Genomic DNA, 24245 nt, shown 5'->3' with positions numbered 1-24245 from the left:
CTTGTGAGCACAGTCCTCCCTAAATACCCATTTTTGTGCATTAGTATCTCTTAGATCTGTGGGGTTCCCTGTCCTGCCCCTCAGCTTTATTGCTAGCTTGGCAAGCTGCAGATTCCTTCTGCTCCTAAGCGTCACTTGTCCCTGCCGGTCATATTACTTTCCAACCTCTCATCCTATTTTACCTCGTCTCATTCAGGAGAGCAATAAGAATTATTTTCTGAACGTTTATATGAGACTGTCACATGCTGACAAATAAACTGTGATTGAAACTGCCTCCCTGTTGCTACTATGCTTCAATTTAATCCCTTTTTGACAAGATGTATCTGTTTTAAACAAAGCACAGGGACTTCTGCCTGATCAAAACTTGATTTTATTATACTCAAATTTTCATAAAACAAGAGCTGAGTCACAATGATACCAGTGTCCTTTAGAATACACAAGTTGTGTGCATTACAAAGTACAGATCTGGCTTTGCATCACTTCAAAAACCTAGTTTGGGTAAAATATCCACTGCCCTACCCCAATTGGGTTATCTTATGCTATGGACAGAATGGAAAAATGCTTATAAGCAACCTCACTATAAATAATGTCATTTAAATGCTTACCATTACATGTCTTGATAGTTAAGTCTTAAAACTGCTTAAAAATTAAAGTTAAATAAACCACCCCTAACTGGTATTTTTAGAAATCCAGTGGTTGTTCTAGACCAAGTAATACATGAAGATAGACAGAAACTTGTGTTTTACTCGGTTTGCTTCCTTGGCATGTGCATTTTGTACTTAATCACTGACAATTACACTTTTTTAACCTGTTTGTTACCCAAATTGCATTGGGAGTGGAGATCATGTGCACGTGTTCTGCTTTCTTCTTCAACGAGGCTGATTTTAAAGGCAGTGTTCATCGTGAAAGCTTCAGATCAGGGAAGGAACTGGCAGCTCTTTTGGAAGTTTTCCCTATCTTCACTGGGGCTGTGACTGGATGGCCTCCTGATGCGTTGATAACTAACTACCCCACCTACAGCCTGGTGCTGAACGAGAGAAATGCTGTAGGACCACAGCTGGGTTCAGTTAGACTTGGGTTTGTGTCTTTATCTCTTAAATACTGAAGTTTCTTCAGCTGGTTGATGGCTGGTTGAGCATCTCACCTGCTTTGTGCCAAACTGCTGATTTTCAAGTCCTCTGTACAAAGAGCCACAACAAGGATGGATTTTCAAGTGGGTGGAGTGAGACACCCCCCCCCACTTCCCAATTATTTCTAAAATAGGCTTTAACTTGATGCTAATTTGCAGAAGATCTATTGCCTTCAGATCTCTGCAGTTCTGCTGTTTGTTTCTTGGCTAAAGCACTGCACTAGCCTCAAAGAAAAATGAGCTACAATCTTTGGCACAGGTCAGCAGGGGAGCACTTTTGCTTCAGTTCAATTAGCTCCTGCATCAGAAATGGCACTTCTAGATGTATCAGAAACAGGGATAATTCCCCATTTTATTACGTGGCAGGGAGGGACATCTGACTGAGCAGTGGGTTACAGCAAGGACACTTCCAATTACAGTAGCAATAAATAGGAAGTTTCAATTACCATAGGAGAAGATCAGTAGTAATGTTAAGAAGTTTTTCTGAAAAAGTTAGGTGTGAAGTTTTTATCCAGAGGAGATCTTGCCTTGTTATTGATTACTTGGTAAGGATGGACTTGTATCGAGGCAGGCTTGTTTGTGTTTTCCAGCACTTCTAAAGAAGGCCTGAAACTTCTGCAGGGCCTGAGACAGCAGATCTGCTGTGGTGTCTGCAGGGCAGTGTGTTTGGGCAGTAATTGTAAAGAATGAGCTCTCACAGCTCATCCTAATGCATGTATTTTACAGTAATCATTTTCAGATTAGGAGATTGTTAGTGTTCATCTGTTGTCTGTCATTTAACATAATGTTTTTTTTTCCAACTAAAGCTCACATAAGCTCAGTCAATTGCTGGGGATTTATAAGGAATTGCTGGGGAGGAAATATCTGGGATTTTGAAGTTTTAAAACAAAAACAAACACATGAAACACAAAGGAGCATCTGCCCCCCTCCCCCCTTTGTTTTTCCATTAATATTGCCATTGTTTTTGAAGAGACTACTGTTTGTAATTGTGTGTCCTGCAGTGTTGGGCAGATGCATACTTTCCCAGTGTGTAAGACTTCACATGTTTAATGTGAATTTACTAATAGATCAAAGAGAAAGGACTCAGAAAGCCTTCTGTCTTGAGGAATTTTGTCTGTATGTATTCACACCTGTGCACAGATAGGTGTGAATATCCTCTCCTAGCTGTTCCAGGGAATATCTGTTGAAAGACAGGAAAGGTTTTGTATATGGCAAAAGGAAAATTTTGGGGAAAACTGAAGAAAGCAGTGATGGATTTTAAGAAGTCTGTGTGTTGTGCTATTGCTGTGAGGCTGTTTGCCTACACTGCCATTTTGGTTTTCTGTTGTGCCTTCAGTAGGGATAAGAGTTATCGCTTCTTATTTTGGAAACATCCAAATGTTGTGAGTCCTATCCAGCGTATTGCAAACTGCTTTAAAAGCTTAAAGCTGGTTCTGTGTACACTGTATTTCTGTTGCTGGAGAGACAAGCTGTGGTGGTGGTGTTCTTCTTTAGTCACCAGTTGGACAATTTGGACTGGTCATGTTTCCTGAGAAATAGCTGGGATTTTTATTTATTTATTTATTTATTTTGCTTTTATCCCTATTGTGTTTTGAAAGACACAGTATGTCTGATAATGACACCCAATGAGGGTGCAGTTGATACATATAATTTTTATGAGTTAATAGTGATATTATTTGCGCCCACTGTCTTTCAGAGAAACCATGTTTTACTCATATTTGCCAATAATTCTTCACTCATCAGTCTCTTTTTCATAAAATCACTGGGAGTCTGCAGTGTGCATTACTAACACGTTTAATGTTTTTCGGGGATAATCGCTAGTGTTTAGGTAAAGTTAAGTGATACCTTTTACATGTTTCTGGCAGTGCTCTATATTTGGTTATCTAACAATAACAGGGACACGCTGGTGTGAGGCAGGGGGTTCCAGGTAAGTCTCAGACAGGGGAGCAAGCCTGTCTGTGGCGAGGTCAGTGCCACTTCTCAGGAGGCAGAGACAGGCAAAGCTCAATGTGGCTCATGTTCCTCACAGCGTGATTTTACAGTTCAGAATAAGGTTTGTACCACTATTGTTACCTGCAGTTCTGGTGTTGTATCTCATGGCTTCTAGACATGAAAATGGAGAAAATCATGGCATGAGCTTGAAGATGCTCCAAGTTCTTTTTCAAAATCGTACTCAGATGCTAAATGTCTTTTTGGCCCAGAATGTTTAAGCTGTTTTGTTCAGTGTGCAAAGTTACAGATGCACAATTTGTAAACTTTAGCTCCCTTCTCCAGTGCCTTTTTTCATTCCAAGTTTCCCTTTACAGTTTTATATTGCAAAATTCATTGGAAAAGAAAAATTTGGGCACTGTTCTTTGCTAGCTTTACAACAATTTAGAGTTCTTGTAAAGTATTTTATGCTATGTAAAAAAAAATGAAGAAATATCAGTGCAGACCATGTATTTTCTGATAAGAAGCTCATCATTTATGATGATTCCATTCTGAGAAGCATTTTAAGGGTTATCTGAGCCTTCCCCCTGCCCCGTTTGGTAACAGTGCAGGAGTGAGGAAAGAAAAAAACAACTTTTTTTTTTTTTTTAATATTGCCAAGTTATATTATGGCCTGATACAAGTACTAGCTCATCTGGTGAGGATTGTTTTCTACATTAGAGAGGAAGGTTTGAAGGTTTTCGTGCGTGTAGGTACATCTTGTGAGCCATCTGTTCCAGTGACCCTTTGCTTTTTTTTCTGTGATTTTGAGAGAAGAAAAATGCATTTGTGTATCACTTGTACCTGAGCATGCCATCTAACTGATATTTCATAACAGATGCAACTGTAGCAAATTTTACAGCCTTAAATGTCTTTCAGTAGCAGACATTAATCAGACAAGGATGGGTTGTTTTATGGCCTTGAATTGTCTTTATTGTTTATAGCTTCTTCACTAAAATGCCATGCTCTGTTTCTTACCAGAAGTTCACAAAGTATGTTTGTTCTTAGAAAATCAATTTTATGTTCAGTTAAATTGGGCATCTGCAAATCCCGTTAAGCATAGTGGTATGGTACAAGAAGACTGTTTCATTTTGCAGAGGTAGGGTTAGTAGCACTAGTTATTTGTACATTTTCTATAACCAAGTGGCTACTTTTTGCTTGTCTGGATAACTGTGTGGTATCTTCAGCAAGAATCGTACTGCTTCTACACGTGCTGTGTAGCTCGGGAGCACTGGAGAGGTTTTGTTCTGAAGTACTTTCTGGGAACAGATCCTCTTTCAGGGTTGCATTAGTTACAGTTTTACAGTGTGAATGTAAAGACAAGCCTACAGTAATCTGTTTTGTAGTGCTGTTAGATTACGAGATGTTAACTCCAAAATTTTGATTGTCTTCGAGTGGGGAAAAAAAAATAAATTTAAAAGTGGAAAGTTACCAGTGATTTAGAAAAAAAAAAAAAGGGAAATACTGTCACTGGGATCACAAGAAGATCCTGGATCCTACAAACCCCGAGAAATAGCAGTCTGCTTCTCTTCTGGTCAGCCGTAACTGCTCTTTCAGATCTGTCTGGCAGCATCTCAGAGGCACAACTGTATGTCCGTTCGTCGAGTCTCAAGTGCACAACCTGCAGGAAAGCAATATTATTTTTCATTTAATGAGCTTGAGCACATGAGCAATTAAAACGACATAATTGAATGAAGCTAATCAGGAAGACACAGAAGCTTGCCTCCGGGATGCTGCTCAAGTCAATTGCTCCTCATATCTCCAGTTTTATCTGCTCAGTTAATAACACCAATGGGTATAGTGGCACGGGCTGGTGATTTCACAGCTCCAGGGGATTCGCGGTTTTGTTTTGTTTTCAGGACTTGGTCTTTTTCTGCTGCTAAAGAGGTAGTGATTAACAGGTGATGAGAGTCTCTGCTGGCTAATGACAGCCGGGGTGCTCAAAGAAACGGTGATGGAGGCTACTGCACTTTTTTTCTCTTTGAATTGCTCAGTACACAAACCACCGAGGAAGCCAGAGGCTTGCAGGCACGGTCCCCACACAGTTCTGTAGAATCACTGAATCTCTTGTCTGACAATTAAAATAGTTAGGAGCACACTGCCAAGGCAAGATAAACAGAGTGAATGGCTTCAGATGATCAACTGTTTTCTTAGTTATACAGTAATAGACTTGCAATGAAGCAGATTCTTAATCCCCCTTCCCGCCCTATTAAATCATTTGCTAGTTAACATAAAAAATAATACTTTGTAATAAAGCACACAGCTGTGTTCAGCTGTTTTTCTAACAGTCCTTGTGGGTACAACCTTTCTATCATCAAGTACAAGAGGTATGAGAAAATGTCTTATCTGCTTGTTCTTCCAGTACAATCAATGGCTTGGGATTTATTTTCAATTGTGCATCTAGCTAACACAAAATTAGTCAAGCTCTCTGTTACAGTCAGCCTGGGTATGGAGTAGAAGCTGAGTGCTTCTGTGTCACTGTGCTGATACTCTATCAGCATCTGCTTGCTAGGTAAAATCAAAAAAAAAAGGGGGGGGGGGTTCAAATGGACTGGGAAGGGGAATAGTCAAATAATCTTTGGTACTACTGGATGCTAAGAATGCATTTGAAGCCTACAGAAATATCTATGCAGTCGCTGTATCATCTTCAGGGTTCTCTTCAGTGCTGTCTCTTAGGTTGGAAACCTCACAGGAAGAATTTTAAAGCTCCCTGTATCCTTATATTTCCAGCTGTAGCAATGAAGCTGAGACCAGCTTGAAGGCATCATTTCTGTCCTGCTTATGGGCCTCTATGTAGTCTGTTTTCAACTTATTATTATATTTCTTCAATTTAAGAATAAAAAAACATGCCTTCTTTTCTGCCCTTCCTTGCTGATGTAAAATTTGCCTGAATACACACCTAGGTTGGGCTGACTTAACAAGTCCGCCTACTAATACTTGTCCTTTTTGGTAAAATGCCATTTAAAAATCTGTGTGTATGTATTTATTTGGAGAGGAAGGAGGAATTGCTGATGGGATGATGCTGATACCCCTTTAGCACCTTTAGTTTTTTATAGGGTCTAAAACACTGAGAAGAATGTAAGAGAATATCAATTTTTGTTTCTGCTATCAAATATCTGCTTGGAGTTTTTATTTCAAATTTTGATAGTCTTTGCAGTAAATTGAACTTAAGCATTTTATGTTAGTGCCTGTACTCGTTATTAGCATCAGGAGTAGTTGATTTGTTAACTGTTACGTTTTTTCTTTGGTATTTGGCATCTCAGGAAGGACAAATGTACCAACATTGTGTTTGTTTTAACAAAAGGTAATGTTTTCCAATCTCCTTGCCTCTCCCAGAGGGTAGTGGAAGATAGAGATTTTGATGGTAATTGGTGTGACCTATAAGATATGTCTTTTTAAAAAATATTTTCTAGGTAGGTAAAAATTCAGAAGTAAATATTTTGAGGGCCTGGGAGTCACATTGCAAGTGATATGAAATGTCTTTTCCAATATAGCAGAAATATCCTGACTCTGTTTTCTTGCATGTTAGCTGTTGTTTGATGATAAAGGTTTCAGACAGCCAGTATACCATGCTTTGACTTTATTCTCACTGGCATTATTAGAAAACAAAGTCATACTTTCTGAAGTGCATGAGTTTTGGGAAGAATTCTTTCAGAGCTTGGAGATGCCATGCATTAGTGTTGTGGGTGCTGTCTCTTGGGGGTGCTTGTATGCTCAGGGAATCCTCTGCAGATGGGTGCTGGTGAGCACTGTCTGCTGAGGGGGTGGGCTTGTGTGGGCTTTTAGTCTCATCCCATTACTCTTTTGTTGCCGCTCTTCTGCAGTGGAGAGGCCTGAAGCCCTAAATTCATTAAAATAAACTTTATGTTAGTTCAAAGACAAAACAAGGTTTGTCTTTTTATGCCAAAGTGTGAGGAAAATCTTGCAAAAGGAAGAGATGCAATAGAAAGATTTTCAGCTCAGAACGTATCTCATTAAGTAGATGCTTCATGTAAGAGGTTTCAGTTATACCTTTGTGGGTTTTGTATAATAATAATAAAAAAGCTGTTTCTAAAACGCATTTTGAAGAAAGCTTCAGCTTTTCACAAAATTTGTATCCCCACCAGCCTGCATTTTTCAGGCAAATTATGGTTTGACCTGGGAAATGCGTTGTGAATTCACCTGAAAGTATAGCATGACTGGGGGGACAAGCTGTATAAGAAAAAGGTACAATTACTGTTGTATATGGAAAAAAGTTTAATTATGAATTAAGATTGCATCGGTTTCTGCTTAAGAAAATTGGTATCAAAAGTGTGCATTTAACCAGGAGAAAAACAAATAATATTTTGTAACTATTCAACGTGAAAGTCCTTACTGCTTTTGTAATTAACTCAGGTTCAGGCTGTTTAGACACAGGCTAGAACTGGTGTGCAGAAAGCAGTTCAGGCTTAAATTACTGAATCCTTTGGACCATAATTTATTAAACAGATACTTCAAAGGATGAATTTTTATATGAATCCTTATTACTTGGCATTTTTCATAGATGAGGAACATGCAGGTGGACAGGACTGTCAGTCAGATGGCAGGTAGGAGTTGCATGATGTCTTAAAGATGCCTCTGCCTTTTTTCAGTACAGGGCCTTCTGCCTGCAACTTTGGAGCCTGCTTTTGGCTCTCAGCTCTCTACCTTTCCACCCAAGGTGGGAGGCAGTGTTTTCCAGATTGTTGGCTAACAGCATTTTGCACAGGTGAACGCGTTTCAGCATTGTCTGTGCAAAGTATGGTAACTTCATGAAGCCACAGGAACTTGATTACAAGTAAAAAGTTGATTTGCACGCTGTTTCCTGCATTTTCTCAGTACACATACTTGGAAATACGCTTAAAAAACCTTCAGGCTTCATCCTTTTTTATGGCCTGTTATAAGTGAGGTCTCAACTCAATCTGAATTTTGTAATATTTATAAAACATATATTTCTAAAAGGTATAAAAGGCAAGTAAACAGCACTGAGCGTGAGGGGAGTCTACGCTCCACCAACACGCACACAAACATCAAACATTCTAAATACACAGAACATTGCTTTACATACTAAACACAACCATGCCTATATATACATACAATCAGGAAAGGTAACAAACAATCCTTTAAGTTCCATAACTTACTAAAATTGAGTACGCCTATACATATTCACGATCAGAAAAGGTAACAAACAATCCTTTAAGTTCCATGACTTAACAGTCTCCATTTTCCATTCCTTTTGAACAATATGTCTCGCTTTAAGTTGTCAAGCAACTCGGTCTTCAGGCCTTATGTATTCCGTTCTTCCCAGATCGAAGAAAAGCATATCCATCTGCTTTTCAAGGCCAATAGGCCTGGGTCAAAAGGCACGTTCAGGTCAACAGGGGGCGTAACAGCAAAGGCCTTCGATGGCTGTAGCAGCAGAGGGGCCCATGGCGTAGCAGTCGGATCAGTAAAGGAGCCCGCAGCTCCCTCACTATCTGGCAAGCCACACGTTTGTGATTGTGGCTCCACATGGCTCTTTAAGGCTTCAGAGATTGCTTGCCAGGTGCCGAGCAATCCCACTGCAACCTTGTCGTTTTTAGTTGCAGAGTCCCACAACTTGACCTCAGTTTGGTCCCATATTTGAGGCTCATAAACTGTCCAATTGTTAAGAAGGACAATAAGCTGTAAGGTTACCAGGACAGTCTTTATTCCTAAGGACGTATGATTCCCCATAATGCGCAACTGCTTAGCAGCGAGGGGCAGTTGTGTGCACGGGTCCACTTCTCTCAGCTCGAGCTTCTCTCCAGCTCCAGTGCGCCTATTTCCACCGACTTTCTGTACGAGCTTCTCTGAGCAGTTTGCTGAGTTTGGCCGAACCTATCTTCACGAGGCGATCAATGTGCCTGCTCCCGTCCTGGTCTCCATTCTGACAGCCTGTTCCTCTTCACTCCTTCTTTCTGCTTCTTTATTGATGACATAACTTCATCACATCGTGTTGCCTTTTTTATCTTGAGAGCAGGCTCCCCTCTTATATCCTTCTCTCCACAGCAGTTCTTTTCAAAACAACTTTTCATTGGTCAAACAACTTTGAATGTAACAACAACAGCAAACACCCAGAAACATCCATGCCTTAACGGCTGGAGAACAAGACACCGGAGACTGCATGGAGTCTCCTGAATCACCCTTCTTTGTTCCCTCTAAACTGTTTTATATTCCTGATGGCCTCGTCGTTAAGAGTCTAATGTTATCTCAACCATGGGGCTTTCCAACCCCCATGGCCACATTCCCAAATCTCCCCCTTCTTTATTAATATCAACCATTTTCTCGGCATGAATTACCACTCCATATATAACATGGCCTGTCGATTTCCTTTGTCACTAATGTTAGATACAGCATCTCCTATTTGAATTAACTGAAGCTTTCTGGTTTGGGGACCAAAGCAGTGTCTGTCTTCAAGACAGTGTTCACTGATAATTAAATCATCGTTTAGTTGAGACATACCCTCTCTAACTGTGAGAACCTCCAGGTCAGTCATACTGAGGGTTGTTTGCAGGCAAGGTTTAGGGTTTGCTCTGGCACGAGCAAGATGATCTGTGCTACACCTGGGATGTGAGTGGGACTTGTCTGATCTGCTGCAATGCTCGGGGCAGCAATATTCCAGCTCAGCAAGGGGGAGGTGGCTGATGAGCAGCAAAGCCAGCTGCTTATTAGGATACACAACGGCTCTGGCAACTTGGCTTTTGTATTTTGCTGTAAAGGACGTGGATGCTGATGTTTACAGTGTCTGAGGTGAAGGTGTCTTTTTTTCCTTAAATCTTTAAAATACAAAGGGAGCTTGAGATTTTCCATCAATACAGGTTTTTCTAGAGTATTTTATAACACGTTGCTTTTTAAAGAGCGTTGCTGAGACCATGATCTCATAATAATACAATTCAGTGGTATTCACAGATGTCAATACTAAAAAAAAAAAATAAAAAAAATTCATCATCTTTAAAAATTAGAATATTCCTGGGTGTATAGAAACATTTCATGGTGTTTTTTTTTCTTTCTTTCTTTTTCTTTTTCTTTTTTTTTTTTTTTTTTTCTGAACTTCACCTTAATCTTCCTATTCACGCTTCTTTCCTTTGTCCCAGCTAATCCCACCAAGTTCTGTGGAAGATACAAACTTGAGATTTCTGTGTCTGTTGTGTACAAAAAGAGTACTGCACTGAAAGGGGGAGAAACTTCTCAGGGAAAGATGAGAAACCTGAAAACCCAACATGATTTCTGTGGTGATGACCTTGATACTGAGCCTGAAGTCTAAAAGTCACAAAGAAACCATTTAAGAAAATAGGACAGCTGGGTGTTCTTAGCTCACTTACAGGCAGAGCTTAGCTGTTCCCTCTCCCATGCTTCAGTTTATTAAATGCTTTTCCTATTTTACTTGCACATAAAGAAGTTTCATCAACAGTACAGGCTTCCACCTGCTTTTTTCTGATTTGCTCGTACTAGTATTTTGTCTGCTTTTATACAGTAGTGAAGGCTGATGCAGCTTTAAAACTTGCTTATGGTATCTGGATTCAGTTTAATCTAAATAGTAAATATTTTTTCACTCTCCTGTATGAGATTGTCTTAAATGCATCAGTCGTAATAGGGAAAATGGAATTTCAGAAATACTGAAAACAGTGAAATTTTAGTGCTTGGTGGATAGCCATGGTTAAAAGCAGGATGAGTCAACTTTTAAAATTTTAGCATGTCTGAAGACGTTACAGCTTTTCTTGATTCATCCTGTGCATTTTCATGGTCTTAAAAATTACTTCTGGTTAATAGCTGTTTTAGGTGCTGCTTGGCATAGCATCATGTTTCTTTGTGTTTTACGGTGTTTGGGGGCACAAGTATGATTTTTAAAAGGCTCTGTCAACTCCAAAACTGCTTATAAAATGGAAGTTGTTTCAATCTGAAAGAATATTGCTTGGAAGATCGATGGTACTGCATTTTTGTAAAGCAGTAAAAATAAAATACCAATACATAGCACTTGCAGGGCAATTTTCACAAATAAAACCCTTTATAGGTATTATACCTGTATGAAAATGTTTGAAGAATGGAGAAATAAAGCTTCCAAATAAATCAGCTGTTGGGGATGCGTAGTCTGTATGAGAACATGGTTTTCTGAGGCTATGTGAACAAGAACTTAGAATAATACTCGGATTTACATCCCTTTTTTCTGCTTTATTATCTGTCAGCATTCCCTTTTCTTCTGTTTAAAAAAAAAAAAGTCAACAGTCAGACTTGAGCATTTGAATCGTCTTGCACCTGAGTATTTGAATCTGAGCTCTGAGTTTTACAGTAGTGCTTAGCTGAGCCATTAATTTGCAGTCTGAATCAAAGCACAGAAATTCAGTGTAATTTTTAGAAGTATCACAAATACGTTTGAATCAAACTCAAGTTTGCTGTCGTTCCTTCCCAGTTCCAACAATTAGAGATGTCTATCAGGAAGAGCTCAAAATAGTCTGTGAAAGCCCTTCTTATGCTATTTTCAATACAGAGCAATTGCAGCACAAGCCTGCTAATGTAAAGGTTATGCCAAGCTTATCCTAAATTGCACAGCTGTACTTCTGAATTCAGCAACACAGGAAACAAGACAGGACATTTTCTCCTTAAATTGGGTTGCTTAGTTACTCGGATAGCTTAAATGTATGGTTCTATGTAGCTCTTTATTAGCGGCCGTGTTCTGTAAATCGAGGTGTTTAGAGAGACCCTTTCATGGCTTTTTCCTGTGAGTGTTCCCTGCTGAAAGAGCAGTGGAAGTGCAAACTGTGGAGGTTTAAGTATGAGGTTTTTCAACAGACTGTTTGCTTAGTGAGCAATTTGGGCATTGCTGAGAATAAAGTACATCTGTAAGCAGAATGCGTGGTTCAGAAGGTTTAAGTGTGAGGTGTTGTGACCTCAGCCAGTTCCACAGACTCTGAGAATTTAATTTCTTTTATTTCCTGTATCTCCGATGTAAGAAAACAAACAAAAGACAGAGAACATACCATGACTTTCCCTGCACATCACAACCTCCTAGAGCTCTGCTGGTGATTTCTGCAAAGCCCATGGGCTTGGGGTGTCAGGGTATTCATTGATACCCCCATATTGCTTCTATGTTGTGCTTGCAGACAGGGTAAGAGCTTTTCCTGCTGAAAGAACGTAACTTTATTCAGTGTGTCACAGTTATCAGGCCTTAATTCCGTTCTTTGAGTTCAACGCTTTATAGGAAAGCTGTTTTATGGGACATATCACCTTTCAAAGTGTTTTCCACGTGGATTAAATGTACATGCTAATTATTGACGAACTGTTCAGTTTAATGTTCCAGACGTCATCAGTGCAGCAGAAGTGCCTGAAGGCTGAGCACGCAGTAATTGTATGGTGAGGTTTTGTGGCTTGGGTAAGAGGCCCAGGCAAGCATCCGGATGGATACTGGAAAGTAATAGAGCCTTCTACTGCCCCTGATGGCATTTAGAGTCTGGTCTTCTGTTCCAGTGACAAAGAATGAAAATACTGTCTTCTGTTCTGCCACCAGATGGAATGATTTCCTTCCACAGTTACTGAGTAGAACTTCACTAAATAAGGTCTTTCAAATCAGGCTGCAAATCTGCTAGGACTGAGTCAGTCTTCTGAGATTGTCTGTGGTTGTATGTCCTGTGACTGTTTTTTATATATATAAAAAAATAAAAATCTAGTTACATCTGAATATTTGAAAGCAAAATTGAATACAGAATAAAATAATGTAGAGAGCTAATTGGGTATTTTTGAAACAGCTGGAGGAAGAGTCGGTGATTAGCAAATTGAAGTGGATGTTTTTCCAGCTTTAATTTCAGGAGCGCCAGGGAGGAGATGAGTTATCTCAGGGAATAACATCCCTGGGAAGGCTCAGGCTGGCTGCTGGTCCGAGGCCAGTGCTGCTCTCCCTGCAGGCTACTCCCTCAGGGCAGGGAGACTTCCCTGGCCTTGAGACTGCCTTGGTGAAGTTCTCTTGGAGTTTTGGGGTGTCACTTGAAACACCCAGCCCCAGTAAATGCCATGGGAGATTGCATTTTGGTTATAGTCACTGAGATTTGTAGGAAGGCATTTTATGGGGCAAGCCATTTTCGTCACTGAACTTCCACATAACCAGCGTGATGCAAGGCTGTGCAGTTGTGATTTAATGATTACAGCAGCCAACTTCAGACACTGCTGCCAACTAATTCCAGTGTTTTATTTAGCTTGAATGTGGAAGTCTGTGAAATATCGGTGGGTATTCGGATGGGGAGTGGATGGGGCGGCTCTCCAGTGGCAGAGGATGGGATTATTCGGATTGCTGGCTTGTTTCGTTTGACCTTGCTGAGCATCTTACCTAGAGCCATGATTGAGGGATTCCTCTGAGCCATCTCATTAAAAATAATTAGAAATTAAAATAATGAAAATGAGCTATCAGAAACCAAACAGATCTAAGCCATGTAACTGTTCCATGAAGTGTTTGTTAAATGGATTTTGAGTTCGCTCCCAAGGAGGCAGGCACTTTATCTGCCTTTGCCTTGATCATGTAGTGGTAAAGCAAAAACACTGGTTAGAGGGAGCAGTGAAGTTAATGACAGGATCAGAAATGCTTTCCTGCAGGCTTTCAGGGAAGCCTTCCTAGCTTGTTGTTTCCCTTGCCTGACGGCTACTGCCTTTTCTGTGATGAGCCTGGGTGGGAGGACCCTGCTGCATCGCGAGTACGTTCACCAGCACTGCTGCTTAAACAAGAAATGCGATTATATTTGGACAACCGAAGGTAGGGAAGCTCATTTAGAATATGGCCTTTTCTGCCATTTTTAAGTGTGCTCAGTTCAGCATGATTTGACTTCCGTGACCACTCCATTATGCCCAGGAATTTCAAGGACAAGTGGCTTTTTGTCAAGAGTGGAGAACAAATACTTGGAGAGCAAGCAGACGGTGCTTCAGCATCGCACTTCTGCAGGTGCTTCTGGCGGAGTGGAGGTGCCTTGAGAAACAGCCTCTGCCTTTACAGGGCTGATGGGCAAGGGCCTCCTGTGAAAGAAACCCCATGATGGAGAGAAACTGTTCTGTCTCAGCTATTGAAATAGACTTATAAACATTTTTTTGTTGTTAGCTAGGTAAGCATCAGTGTTATGTTATAATCATCTGCAGCTTGAATCAGACGAGTTGGAAACATCTCAGTTTTATATGGAGGCCCCCAATCAAATATAAGGCATTTCAAAACAAAGCAGACAACAACAACAAGAAACAGAAAAAAGTGGTGTGTAAACATTTCCTTTGTAAGTCAGTTTTTTCCACTGTATCTGTGGGAAGGGTGTTCCAGGGTCTCCTATGCTGACACCCCATGTCAGAGCTGCTGCACTTACACAGAGCCAAGGACTTCTGCCCTCGGGGAGCAGCAGGGGCTGAGGGGACGCAGCCAGGACAGTTGGCCCAGGCTTCAGCCCAAAGACGTTTGTTGTGTACGTGGTATTTTCCACAAGGCCCTGCTGATGCATGGTGATAAAACACAGTATCTGAGCTTGTTGACTGTGTTTGGCAAGAAAATAAACATACCTAACAAGTATTTAAAACGTGGGACTTGTCTTTAAAGGCTGAAGTTGAATTTGTCTGCTTTGGAATTGGAAATTTATGTAACACTGCAATTTTAGATTTATCTGTGGAGTGTATGCTGATGAATGCAAAACTAAGCAAGTCTAAGGCGTTATTAGGCTCTGTCTTTGGAAGAAGCGGAGGGGTGACAGACATCCTAAAATGCAATCTGGTATTTGGTTAGTGCTGGTGTGGTTGAAATAACATAAAATGATCATCTGTAAACTGTTATCTGTGCAACAAAGCCACGTTTGTTGAGATTTTTTTTTTTTTATTGGTGCCATCACTGTGATCCTCAGCTAGAATTTCTTCTATGCATCCTGTTTTTTTTCCTTCCCCAGCTGTAGAATTAGTTTTTGCTATTACTCTAATCTGTTCTTTTGATTGAAATTTATCTCATGACAAATTTAATTGCTTCACCTGCCCACACTTGCAGTAATTCCTCTGCAAATCACCAAACTCCACTGTACAGTGTACCTTTTCTCTGAGATGTTTTTTAATCCAGATTTCAGCGCCGAGTATTCATTTTAATCAAAGCAATTATGTGGTGTGTTAACAGTTCTGAAAATCCTGATGCGTTTGGTGGAACGCCAATCCCATGAAAAGGCTGCAGTAGCACGACTGATCTGTAATTTCAATACTTTGCTTAGTTGAGAATTCAGCCCAAGGCTGTGGGGGTTGTGAACCCTGATCTGGGTGACATTTTCACAGAGGCACCCAGCGAGGAGAAAATACCAGTGCAGAAATAGAGACAATGGGGAAAAAGCTCATTTGGTTTTACAAAAAGCCACGATCGTTCTTTTGGTAAGGAATATGTAATATTTGGGGTTAAAAATTGTCCCTGCTTTGGATTTCTGTGTGGTTACATGTACAGTGATCTCTTTTGGGTGACAAATGGCAGACCTTTCCCAAAAACAGCCTGGTATGTTTGTATCGGTGGACTTTTAGCACTCACAGATTTTGTTGAAGGGTTGTTCTGTTAGCCAAACCATAAAGTTCTTGAAAATTATAACAAATAGATAAATATATATATATATGTATCTCTCTGGAAAAGGCTGGGGTTGTATCAGTTATGGTCCTGTTACTTTTATAGCATTCAGCGAAAAGAATAAAAGCAGGAAAAATTCTGTGTTTCATATGGATATGCAAATGGTACTTAGCTTTGCACAAACGTGCTCCTAGCAATGAAAGCTATAATGACATGGAAGGTGAATTTTGTTGAGGTGCTCTGTTTCCTCTGTTAATGCCTAAAAAAAAAAATAAGAACTATAAACAAATATGTAACTTTTATGTATCAAGCTGGAGCACATCAGAATAAAAAGAGAGTTTGCTCAGTGAGCAAACGTACGTGGATTTCTTAGGATCGCAAATGAAGCAGTGCATGAAACCATCAGCAGTGTCACAGCTGAATGGCTGGGAGTGTGCACGCCCATACCAGCTCTCTGCCTTTCATCTTCGCAGAAAGGTTTGCCTCTGTGGCTTTTGGAAAACCCAATAATGGTGATTACATGGTGGCGGTGTTATCGCTGGTAGTAATTCAGGTGGTGTTCAGGCTGCTCATAAATATTACGAGTCTCAAAGACGCATGCTGTCCGTCATGGTGCCTTCACTGTTGAGAAGTTTGGTCTTGCAGGGACAGCTTTGCTATTCAGCTGACTAGCGCAGCTGCATCATTGTGCCATGGGGATGCCCTTTGGGGGCCTCACCTGAAGAGACATCTGGATAAATGCTGCACTGTTTTCATCTTCCTTCATAGGTTCGGTCTATGCAGGGGCAGTTGCAGTCTGTAATCAGCAGCTGTGCAATTCTGTTGAAGTCAATGAGTGTGTTATTTTTCCTGTGGGCTGGGAAATTGTGTTTTACCTTGCCTTGCTGCTGCATTTAATTTACAGATTATTTTCTTTTGGGATATTGTATAAAGTGTTTAGACCTCTCTAAAAATCCAGTGCTGCTTTCCCTGGATCGGTACGAAGCACTGCGTAGCAGCCTTCGTGGCCCAGCTCCTGCAAGGAGGACAAAGTTCTCCGTGCTGAAAGGGCAAGGAGAAATGTGTTCCCTTTATAGTGCGTTTTAGTGGTACTGTGAGGCCCTTTGAAAATGAGAAGCACCTCTTAATTAACATTTTTTTCCTGTTGGGGTTGAAGAGGTAATATTTTTCTTCTGTTTAATATAGAAAATCAAATTGTTTGCAAAATCCACTTATTACAAGTAGTATACATGCTTTTGAATATTGTAGGACTACACCTATGCCTTTGCTAGCTCTGCATGTACTGCTTTGTCTTTGAAGCTATCGTTTCTGTAAAGCAACAAAATCTTACTTATTTTCTTTCATTATTCTGCTCTGCTTCCATTGATGCCTCTAAACTTTTGACTCCAGACTGGCAATATGAGGGTAAGATGGCACAATGAAACTTCCTGAACATTGCTTGTCTGTTCTTAATTTTTATTTTCCTTTGAATGCTATTAAAATTCTGTTCACTTCCTTTAATTAAATATTTTTGTTGCAATTAAATTCAAATTATGTTTGTTTCTGCTGTGAAGCTTTAATTATGATTAATATGTTTTAATTATTCCTTTGTTTTTTGTTTTTTTTTTTTTCTTTGTGATAAATTACTGTCCTATTATATCTGTCCTGAGAGACTCTGCTTCACTGTGGTCCCTGGTAGCATCTCCAGAGCAAACTATGGACGTGTTCTAGTGTAGCCAGCAAACTGTGTTGTGGGTACGTGGCAAAAATTTGGTGTGTGTAGTCACGACATGGGAAGGAAAGCTCCCCTAAGAGAGAATGCAGCAAAGCATATTAAGCTTACACTGTTTAATTGTTAGTTTTAGATATGGATCAGCATCTGAGGCTTTAAATCCTCCGTCATCAGATTCTCCTTTGCTTTAAAAAGTTTATTTGAATAATGGATAAGAGGTCAGATCTTGATCCATCACACTTCAGTGATGCTTGTCTTCAGTATGCTGAATACGCTGACTTGTTTTTAAAAACAAACAACCCACAAAACAAACAAACAAAAACCCAAGGACCTTTCTCTGGAATCAGAAATAACTTCTTTTTTTATCTTTATAGATTGCAAATTGGCCAGAACAGGTCCTCCAGCCACAATAGTTCCTATCGATGAAGAGAGTCGTAACGGTGAGTGCACCTCTGTTCTCTGGGACGCCCCTTTGGGTTCCCCACAGTTGCTGGTGAGGGTGTGGAGGCTCCCAGCTACTTTTCTGAAGCCTGGGAGGAGCATTAATGTTGTTGTCTTCTGGGTTTCCCTTGCAGCTTTTAGAAGGTTCCTTGTTTTGTTCAGTCTAAGCTTTGGTAGTGCATACCTCTGAAGCAGCAGAACTTTTTTACAGGTATTCATGTAAGCTCTGAAAGAGAAATGAATTATAGTTATTTTATTCATCTGTCAAACCATACACTTCTTTAATTTGATCTTTGGTCTCAACATTTCCGTAATGCAGCATACTGTAATGTGATGATGTGTTTGCTCCCTCTTAGTGTCACATTGTACAAGTGGCTGTTACGCTTCAATATTACTACTTTTCACTAATTTTTATTCATTTCTTTTTCCTTTTTTATTGTGTTTAATTTAGTTAGGCACAGTTGAGTGTAGCATGTGTTGTTATCCTTTGTCACATGAGTGCAATGAAATGCTGAACGAAGTCTGGGTCATGCTGGTGAAACTCTTCTGCTGTTATCCCTGGGCAAACAGCTTGGTATTGGAGTTGCTCACATTCCAACAGATAAAAATATGCATATTTTTTTTTCTGATAATAGAAATGAAGAAAAAATGATGTCAGTAATATTTAATACACCTGTATGCTGAGTTACCCAGTTTGTACTGGAGAGATTTTTAGCATCAGACTGTCTTCTTCCTCTGTACTGATTTTTCTTGCAGCCATCAGTCATGTCTGCTGAAATTAAGAGATGGCTGTAGCAAAATGAAATTCCGCTGGTAATTGTGTCCACGTACTGAGTGGGATTCTTGTTTTTCCTTTTTCCACATGTAATCTGAATGCCATAAAAGTAATTTACGTAGTGCAGTATTAATTTTAGTAGAAGCAATATCATGTTTGTGTCATGCTTATATAAAGTGGGGAAAAAAAAGTTTTAGAGCATTTAGATGTCGTGTGATCACAACATATATGGTGGTTCTTACTGTTTAGTTGTAGAACTTGTGTGTGAAGTCTGTAATTCAGTTTTAGTAAATTATGGTGAAAATAGATGCATACACTACCTAAATAGTTCAGGGGTCAGCAATCAATGTCTTTTTCGTCTTTTTTTCCAGTTTTGCACTATAGAAGTAGTCATGGGATTTGATACTTGTGAAATAACTGTATCTGTGCCACCTTGTTGGGAAGGTGTCGAGTACTCTTGTTTACACAAAGGTGGTACTGACACTTTTTCTTATGTTCTAGCAGCATTTGGGTTGCATATGTGAACAATAGTGGGGGGAAAAAAAAAAAAGAGGAAATTTAAAGTTTGAGTGTAATCACTTGAAGTATGAATAAAAATGTGAAGTAATAAGTTTGTGTCCCTCTAGTTGGTAGTTGTTTCTCAGCTTTTGAATGTTTGAGTCAGTGCTTCCTAAATATTTAATATTTCTACTCAAATGTAACTGGCCCTACAAGACGGATTGTTGAATAGGATGCCGTGTGGAGAGGTGTGTTTTTCCTAAAAGCTTTGCTTGTCTCTGCAATGATTTAATATATCTATTTCACTGTGAATTCCTATGAGCCATTAATTCCCCATTAAAGAAGTCAAATGGGAAGTAGAAACTTCAATTCGCATTGCAGATATGGAAGCAACACACCTCATCTGTAAGCCACAATATGTATTAAATAAATGAATCTCCTGGGAGGCCAGCACTTGTATCGAAATGCCCTTATTGTTTAGCTGTCTGTGTTGAAGGGGTAAGTTGTGTCCTCCCCTACTGCCCTGTGCGGCCAAGATTAATGGAGGTTGAATATACCTGATAACAGTGTAGAGGCTCAGCTGTCAAGTCAGTGCTACCACTTCTTTGCTTCATATTAAGTGATTCTTTTTCTATAAGTCTTGCTTAAGCTAGCGATAGGTGTTTTAAAACAGACAGGCCCAGCAAAGGATGTGTTGCTGCTACCAGCAGGTTGTTTTCTGGCTCGGAGTGCCCCCCTCCAGATGTCCTAGGGTTCAGTGGGAGTGCTGTAGCTTGCGTGGATCCACACCGAATGAAGGGTATGCTTGGATCCGAGTGTGTATCAAGGAGTTAGGGACTGTCGAGCAGTGGCGTGTGACAGTGACAGATGGGGTAACGAATGCAAGCAGCAGGCTGAGGGCTGATGCATCCCATCAGTTTAATGCACTTGACAAGTAGGAGTATATTTGGGGACCGGTAAAGAGTCCCAGGAATGGTGAACTTCACATTTCATGAGGTATTAATGATTTTTTTTCCCCATTTTTTCTTTGTTTAAACGAATGGGTTATAGGACTTGATAGTCTTAAAAGCAAAATTAATGCTTCTAGATGTATGGGGGTTTCTTTCAGTCCGAGAATTACGTTCACCAATTAATATATTTTTTCCTTTACTGAAATGGGGACTTTTAAACATTTTAGGTTTTATTCTAAAAATTGAGAATATTGTATGGGCAATTGTCAGCAGTGTTAACACAGCTTTGTAGAGGACAGCTGTACTGAGTAATTCAGGATGTCTTGTTGCATTTTGCAAAATGTTCAGAGGGCTAGAGCATCACTGGGGGAGCTGGGGGTGTTCAGCCTGGGGAAGACCAGGAGACCTCCTAGCGGCCTGCCTGTGCCTAAAGGGGGCTGCAGGAAAGCTGGGGAGGGACTCTGTGTCAGGGGCGTAGGGATAGGACAAGGGAGAATGGCTTTAAACTAAAAGAGGGGAGGGTTAGGTTAGATAGGAAGAAAAAAAATCTTCCCTGTGGCTGTGGCTTCTGTCAGAAGAAGGCATTAAGATGGCTTTTGGCACTTGTAGCTTCCAGCTTAATGGTAGCTGGAGTTCCAGCAGAATTGTGCTGCTGCTGTGTATGGAGGTAGGCAACTTGCAGAATGGTGATCCGAAGTAGTAAATAGGAAGCACCAATCCAGGTGTTCTTCTGGGTAGTTTAGAGCTTATGAATTATTTCTTTGGGCCGATAGCTGTGTAAAACCCAAATACTGTTGCTTAAGCATCAGCGGAGGCTACCTTACAGTGATGGTGAACAACCGAGAGTTCCTTGTACTTGAGACTTAGGTGTTTGGATTTTTGCTGCTGTAACTGCACCCCAAAAAGATCAATGTGTGATTTTTTCCCCTAAGGTGGATTTAGTTAAGTTACCTACTAGCCAGATGCCAGCACAGAAATCAGGGTAACTTAGATGAGTTTCACCCAAACGTGAAGAGCAACGTACATGGTATCTTGATAATGCATTCACAACAAAACCTCTGTAGCCATAAAGATCGTGTTTGTCTTCTTGCCCGTCCCGGGTAACTCAATAAACATTCTTCTGTTTTGTTCTTTTTCTTCCTTTATACTCTTGAGACGATACAGAGTGTTAATGGATGTTGGACATTTGCTGCAGATAGTGCTCTTTTCTCTCTGTGCTTGCGTCTCTGCAGTCTCTTTGGGGATTTTGGTATTTGTGCAAACGCAGGTAAGGGCAGGAATGAGTCTCATGGGCAGTGCAGGGTTCCATAGTGTTTGAGTACCTCTTCATCTTCCCACTGTTTGGGTAGGGATCTTCTGTCAGCCTGGCTTCCTGGGGAGGAGGAGGATGTGTGATCACTACAGGCAAGACCCCATCAATATCGCCCTGCAGAGGGGCACTAAATGGCAAGTGGGGCACAAATGTGCAGAGGAGCACAGGCTATGGTTGGTTGGTTTGTTCTTCTGCTACCATAGGACCATTTTATTTTCAGTTTAATTGTACGTAATGTTGGAGAATAGACTTGATTACTGAAGCGCTTTGACAATATGTCTGCAAATTTCCATGCTATAGCAAAGTATTTTTGTTTTTCAGGTAAAACTGACAGGGATTGAAAAAAATGTTTCTAGAGACATAAAATCTCTAGCCTCTCTTCTGAGAAAGGAAATATATTAGTACACTTGAAGCCTATGGACTGTGTGAAGGCTTCTAAGCTGCCATTGTTTAATGAAATTTTCAGTGACAACTGCTATGGGCTGGAACTGAACTAATGAGCCTTAAGGAGTAAGGGTCCTGCTGTCCATCCCCACATGTGTCAATTCTACCCTGACTGCCATGAGCCATTTTGGCTATGGGGAGAAATAGATTTAGTGAAATAAGGTTTTCGTATTAGAAAGTTGCTGTGGTTAAACACAGATGTGTTGAAAATAACATTTCGTAAGAGCTACAACTTCATGGTCTTCTCCTGCCTTTCCCTTCTGTTTCATAAAAAGGATGAATTAAGGAGTTGAAGGATGAGAAGGTTCTTTTTTCAGCATTTTAGTACTTTCTAATACATCTTTCTTACAGAAGTGATGTCTTTGACATCACTGCTATTTCAAAATTTCTTTCCTGAGAATCTCTAGGTTTTGCAGATTAATTTTAAACATGCCAGCAAGGCTATGTAACTGGATCAAAATACCATTTAAAGGGATTTTGCTTTTTTTTTTTTTTTTTAAATGAGAAAGTCCACTGCAAGTGAGTCATATGCTTGGGTTGTTCAAACCTAGAATGTTTTTTCAACAAACACTCAAATTCATTTTTGAGAGGTGTTTTATTATGCTACATCCAAAAGAGCTGCTGAGTTATAATTAGTAGTGCTAAAATAAAAATACACAGAGATTCATCTCAGCATTTGGCCCTGTAAAAGGTGTAGCAGGGAGAGCAGGCTGAGATGAGATGTGCCAGATGTACAGAGGAGCTGAACGTGCTTGTGTCTGTAGTATGTTCCCATCACTCTCTTAACATGTGTATGGTAAATCTACAAACCAGCATAAAACCAGAAGACAGTTCTGTAAAATTTTGCAGCAGCTAAGTAAAAGCTTACACGTATTTTGCATACTAAAAAATAGAATCACAGGATCACAGCACTGTTTGGGTTGGAAGGGCCCTTAAAGCCCCCCCTGCCCCCAGCCCCATCCAGCCTGGTCTTGGGCACTGCCAGGGATGGGGCACCCACAGCTCCTTGGGGCATCCTGGGACAGGGCATCACCACCCTCAGAGGGAAGAATTTCTTCCTTATATCTAATCTAGCCCTACCCTCTTTTAGTTTAAAGCCATTCTGGACCCTCTCCAATATCTCCATGTCCTTCTGGTGCTGGCACCCTGGAGCAGAACACAGCACTGCAGGTAAAAAGTAGAAGAGTGCACCTCGGTCTCCCAGTTGATCTCCTCCTTTTGTTAGGACAAGCGAAGCAGGAAGGAAGGAAGGGATGGCTTATCTCACAGTAGCATAGCACATTGTCCTAGAGACCTCAGCAGAGGAAGGAAACAGTCCAACCATGGTGAAGGCTTCCATCTATTGCACACAGCCTCACGTCTGTAGGTCCCCCAGGTCTTTTATATCACACATAAGGCTTGCTCCTTTGACTTCTTGCTCTGCCTGCAGTCTCTCTCTGCGGTGCTCTCCTCCACTGGCACCCCCTGCATCAAACGCAGCCTGCTGGCCTGCCCGCAGCAGCTGGTGGTACTGACCAGCGGTGAGATGAGCCAGTTAACACTCAGCTGTGCGGGGGGGGGGGGAAGGTATAAATAAGATGAGCTGAGGACAGGCTCGTGTACTCAGCACCTGAGCAAGACTTAAAGCTATGCTGTGAGGATTAACAGGACTGAAATAGGGCAGAGCTTTCAGCTGCAGCACTAGGTTTCTTGCAGCAGGAGGGAAGATTTGATTTTCTTTTAAGCTGTACAGATACTTACACGTTGCATGGAGATGTTAGAATTTATCAAGTTACATATTCCTGTAAGTTATAATTTACTGTTTTAGCAAGCCTCTGTATCTTCAACTTGAAAACAAGGTGTTTTCAGCTATTTCCCATTGTTTAAGAGTGAGCTTTATGTAGCATGAAGAAAAGAAAAATAATCTTTGTTTTCCTATTTCAAGTGATTCTGAGAACGGTAATCTCTCAAGTCTGGGATGCATGGGAATGGAAAAGGGTCCAAGCTGAAATCTACGTAATTTTTGATTGGTTTTCTTAGTTACTCCGTAAAGTTGATTTGCAGACTCTTTGCATTTAGCTTTCAGTTAGTGAGCTATTTCTTTGGTAACAATTAACAATTACATTTTTATAATAGATTAAAATCAAGTGATGAGCATGTATGTTATCGCTCATGTGAAACGTTTCCAGAGAAAACTGCTTCAGTCAATTTCCAATCTATGTTTTGAAATTGTCTGTATGCACGCGTGTCCACACATAGTTTTTTCTCACATCTTCAGACAATTGTAAAGCTTTATAAAGTCTTTTTGAGCATTTTTTCCAACTGTGGAAAGCATTCATTTTCAAATATATCTTCACCAAACTGGAATCTGGTTTCCAGAGCTCTGGAAACATGGTATGCCTTTTATATGATAACGGGTGAGTTAAGTTATTGCAGCCAATAAATAAAACTTTGAATGAATTATTACCTTGCAGAGCAA

At 40.4% G+C, this 24245-nt stretch overlaps 1 protein-coding gene across 1 annotated transcript in view; it reads left to right on the top strand.

Annotated features, from left to right (window-relative positions):
- PCDH15 (protocadherin related 15) overlaps positions 1 to 24245 on the top strand; it is a 731645-nt gene that overhangs the window by 383328 nt on the left and 324072 nt on the right. The window contains exon 7 of the mRNA XM_082765483.1: positions 17742 to 17807. Coding sequence (XP_082621609.1) covers positions 17742 to 17807 — 66 coding nt within the window. The remainder of the gene's footprint in view (positions 1 to 17741; positions 17808 to 24245) is intronic.

The sequence above is a fragment of the Aythya marila genome (assembly GCF_965140915.1).
Source record: "Aythya marila genome assembly, chromosome: 7".
Classification (NCBI taxonomy): Eukaryota; Metazoa; Chordata; class Aves; order Anseriformes; family Anatidae; genus Aythya; species Aythya marila.
This window is presented reverse-complemented; position numbering and strand designations above follow the sequence as displayed.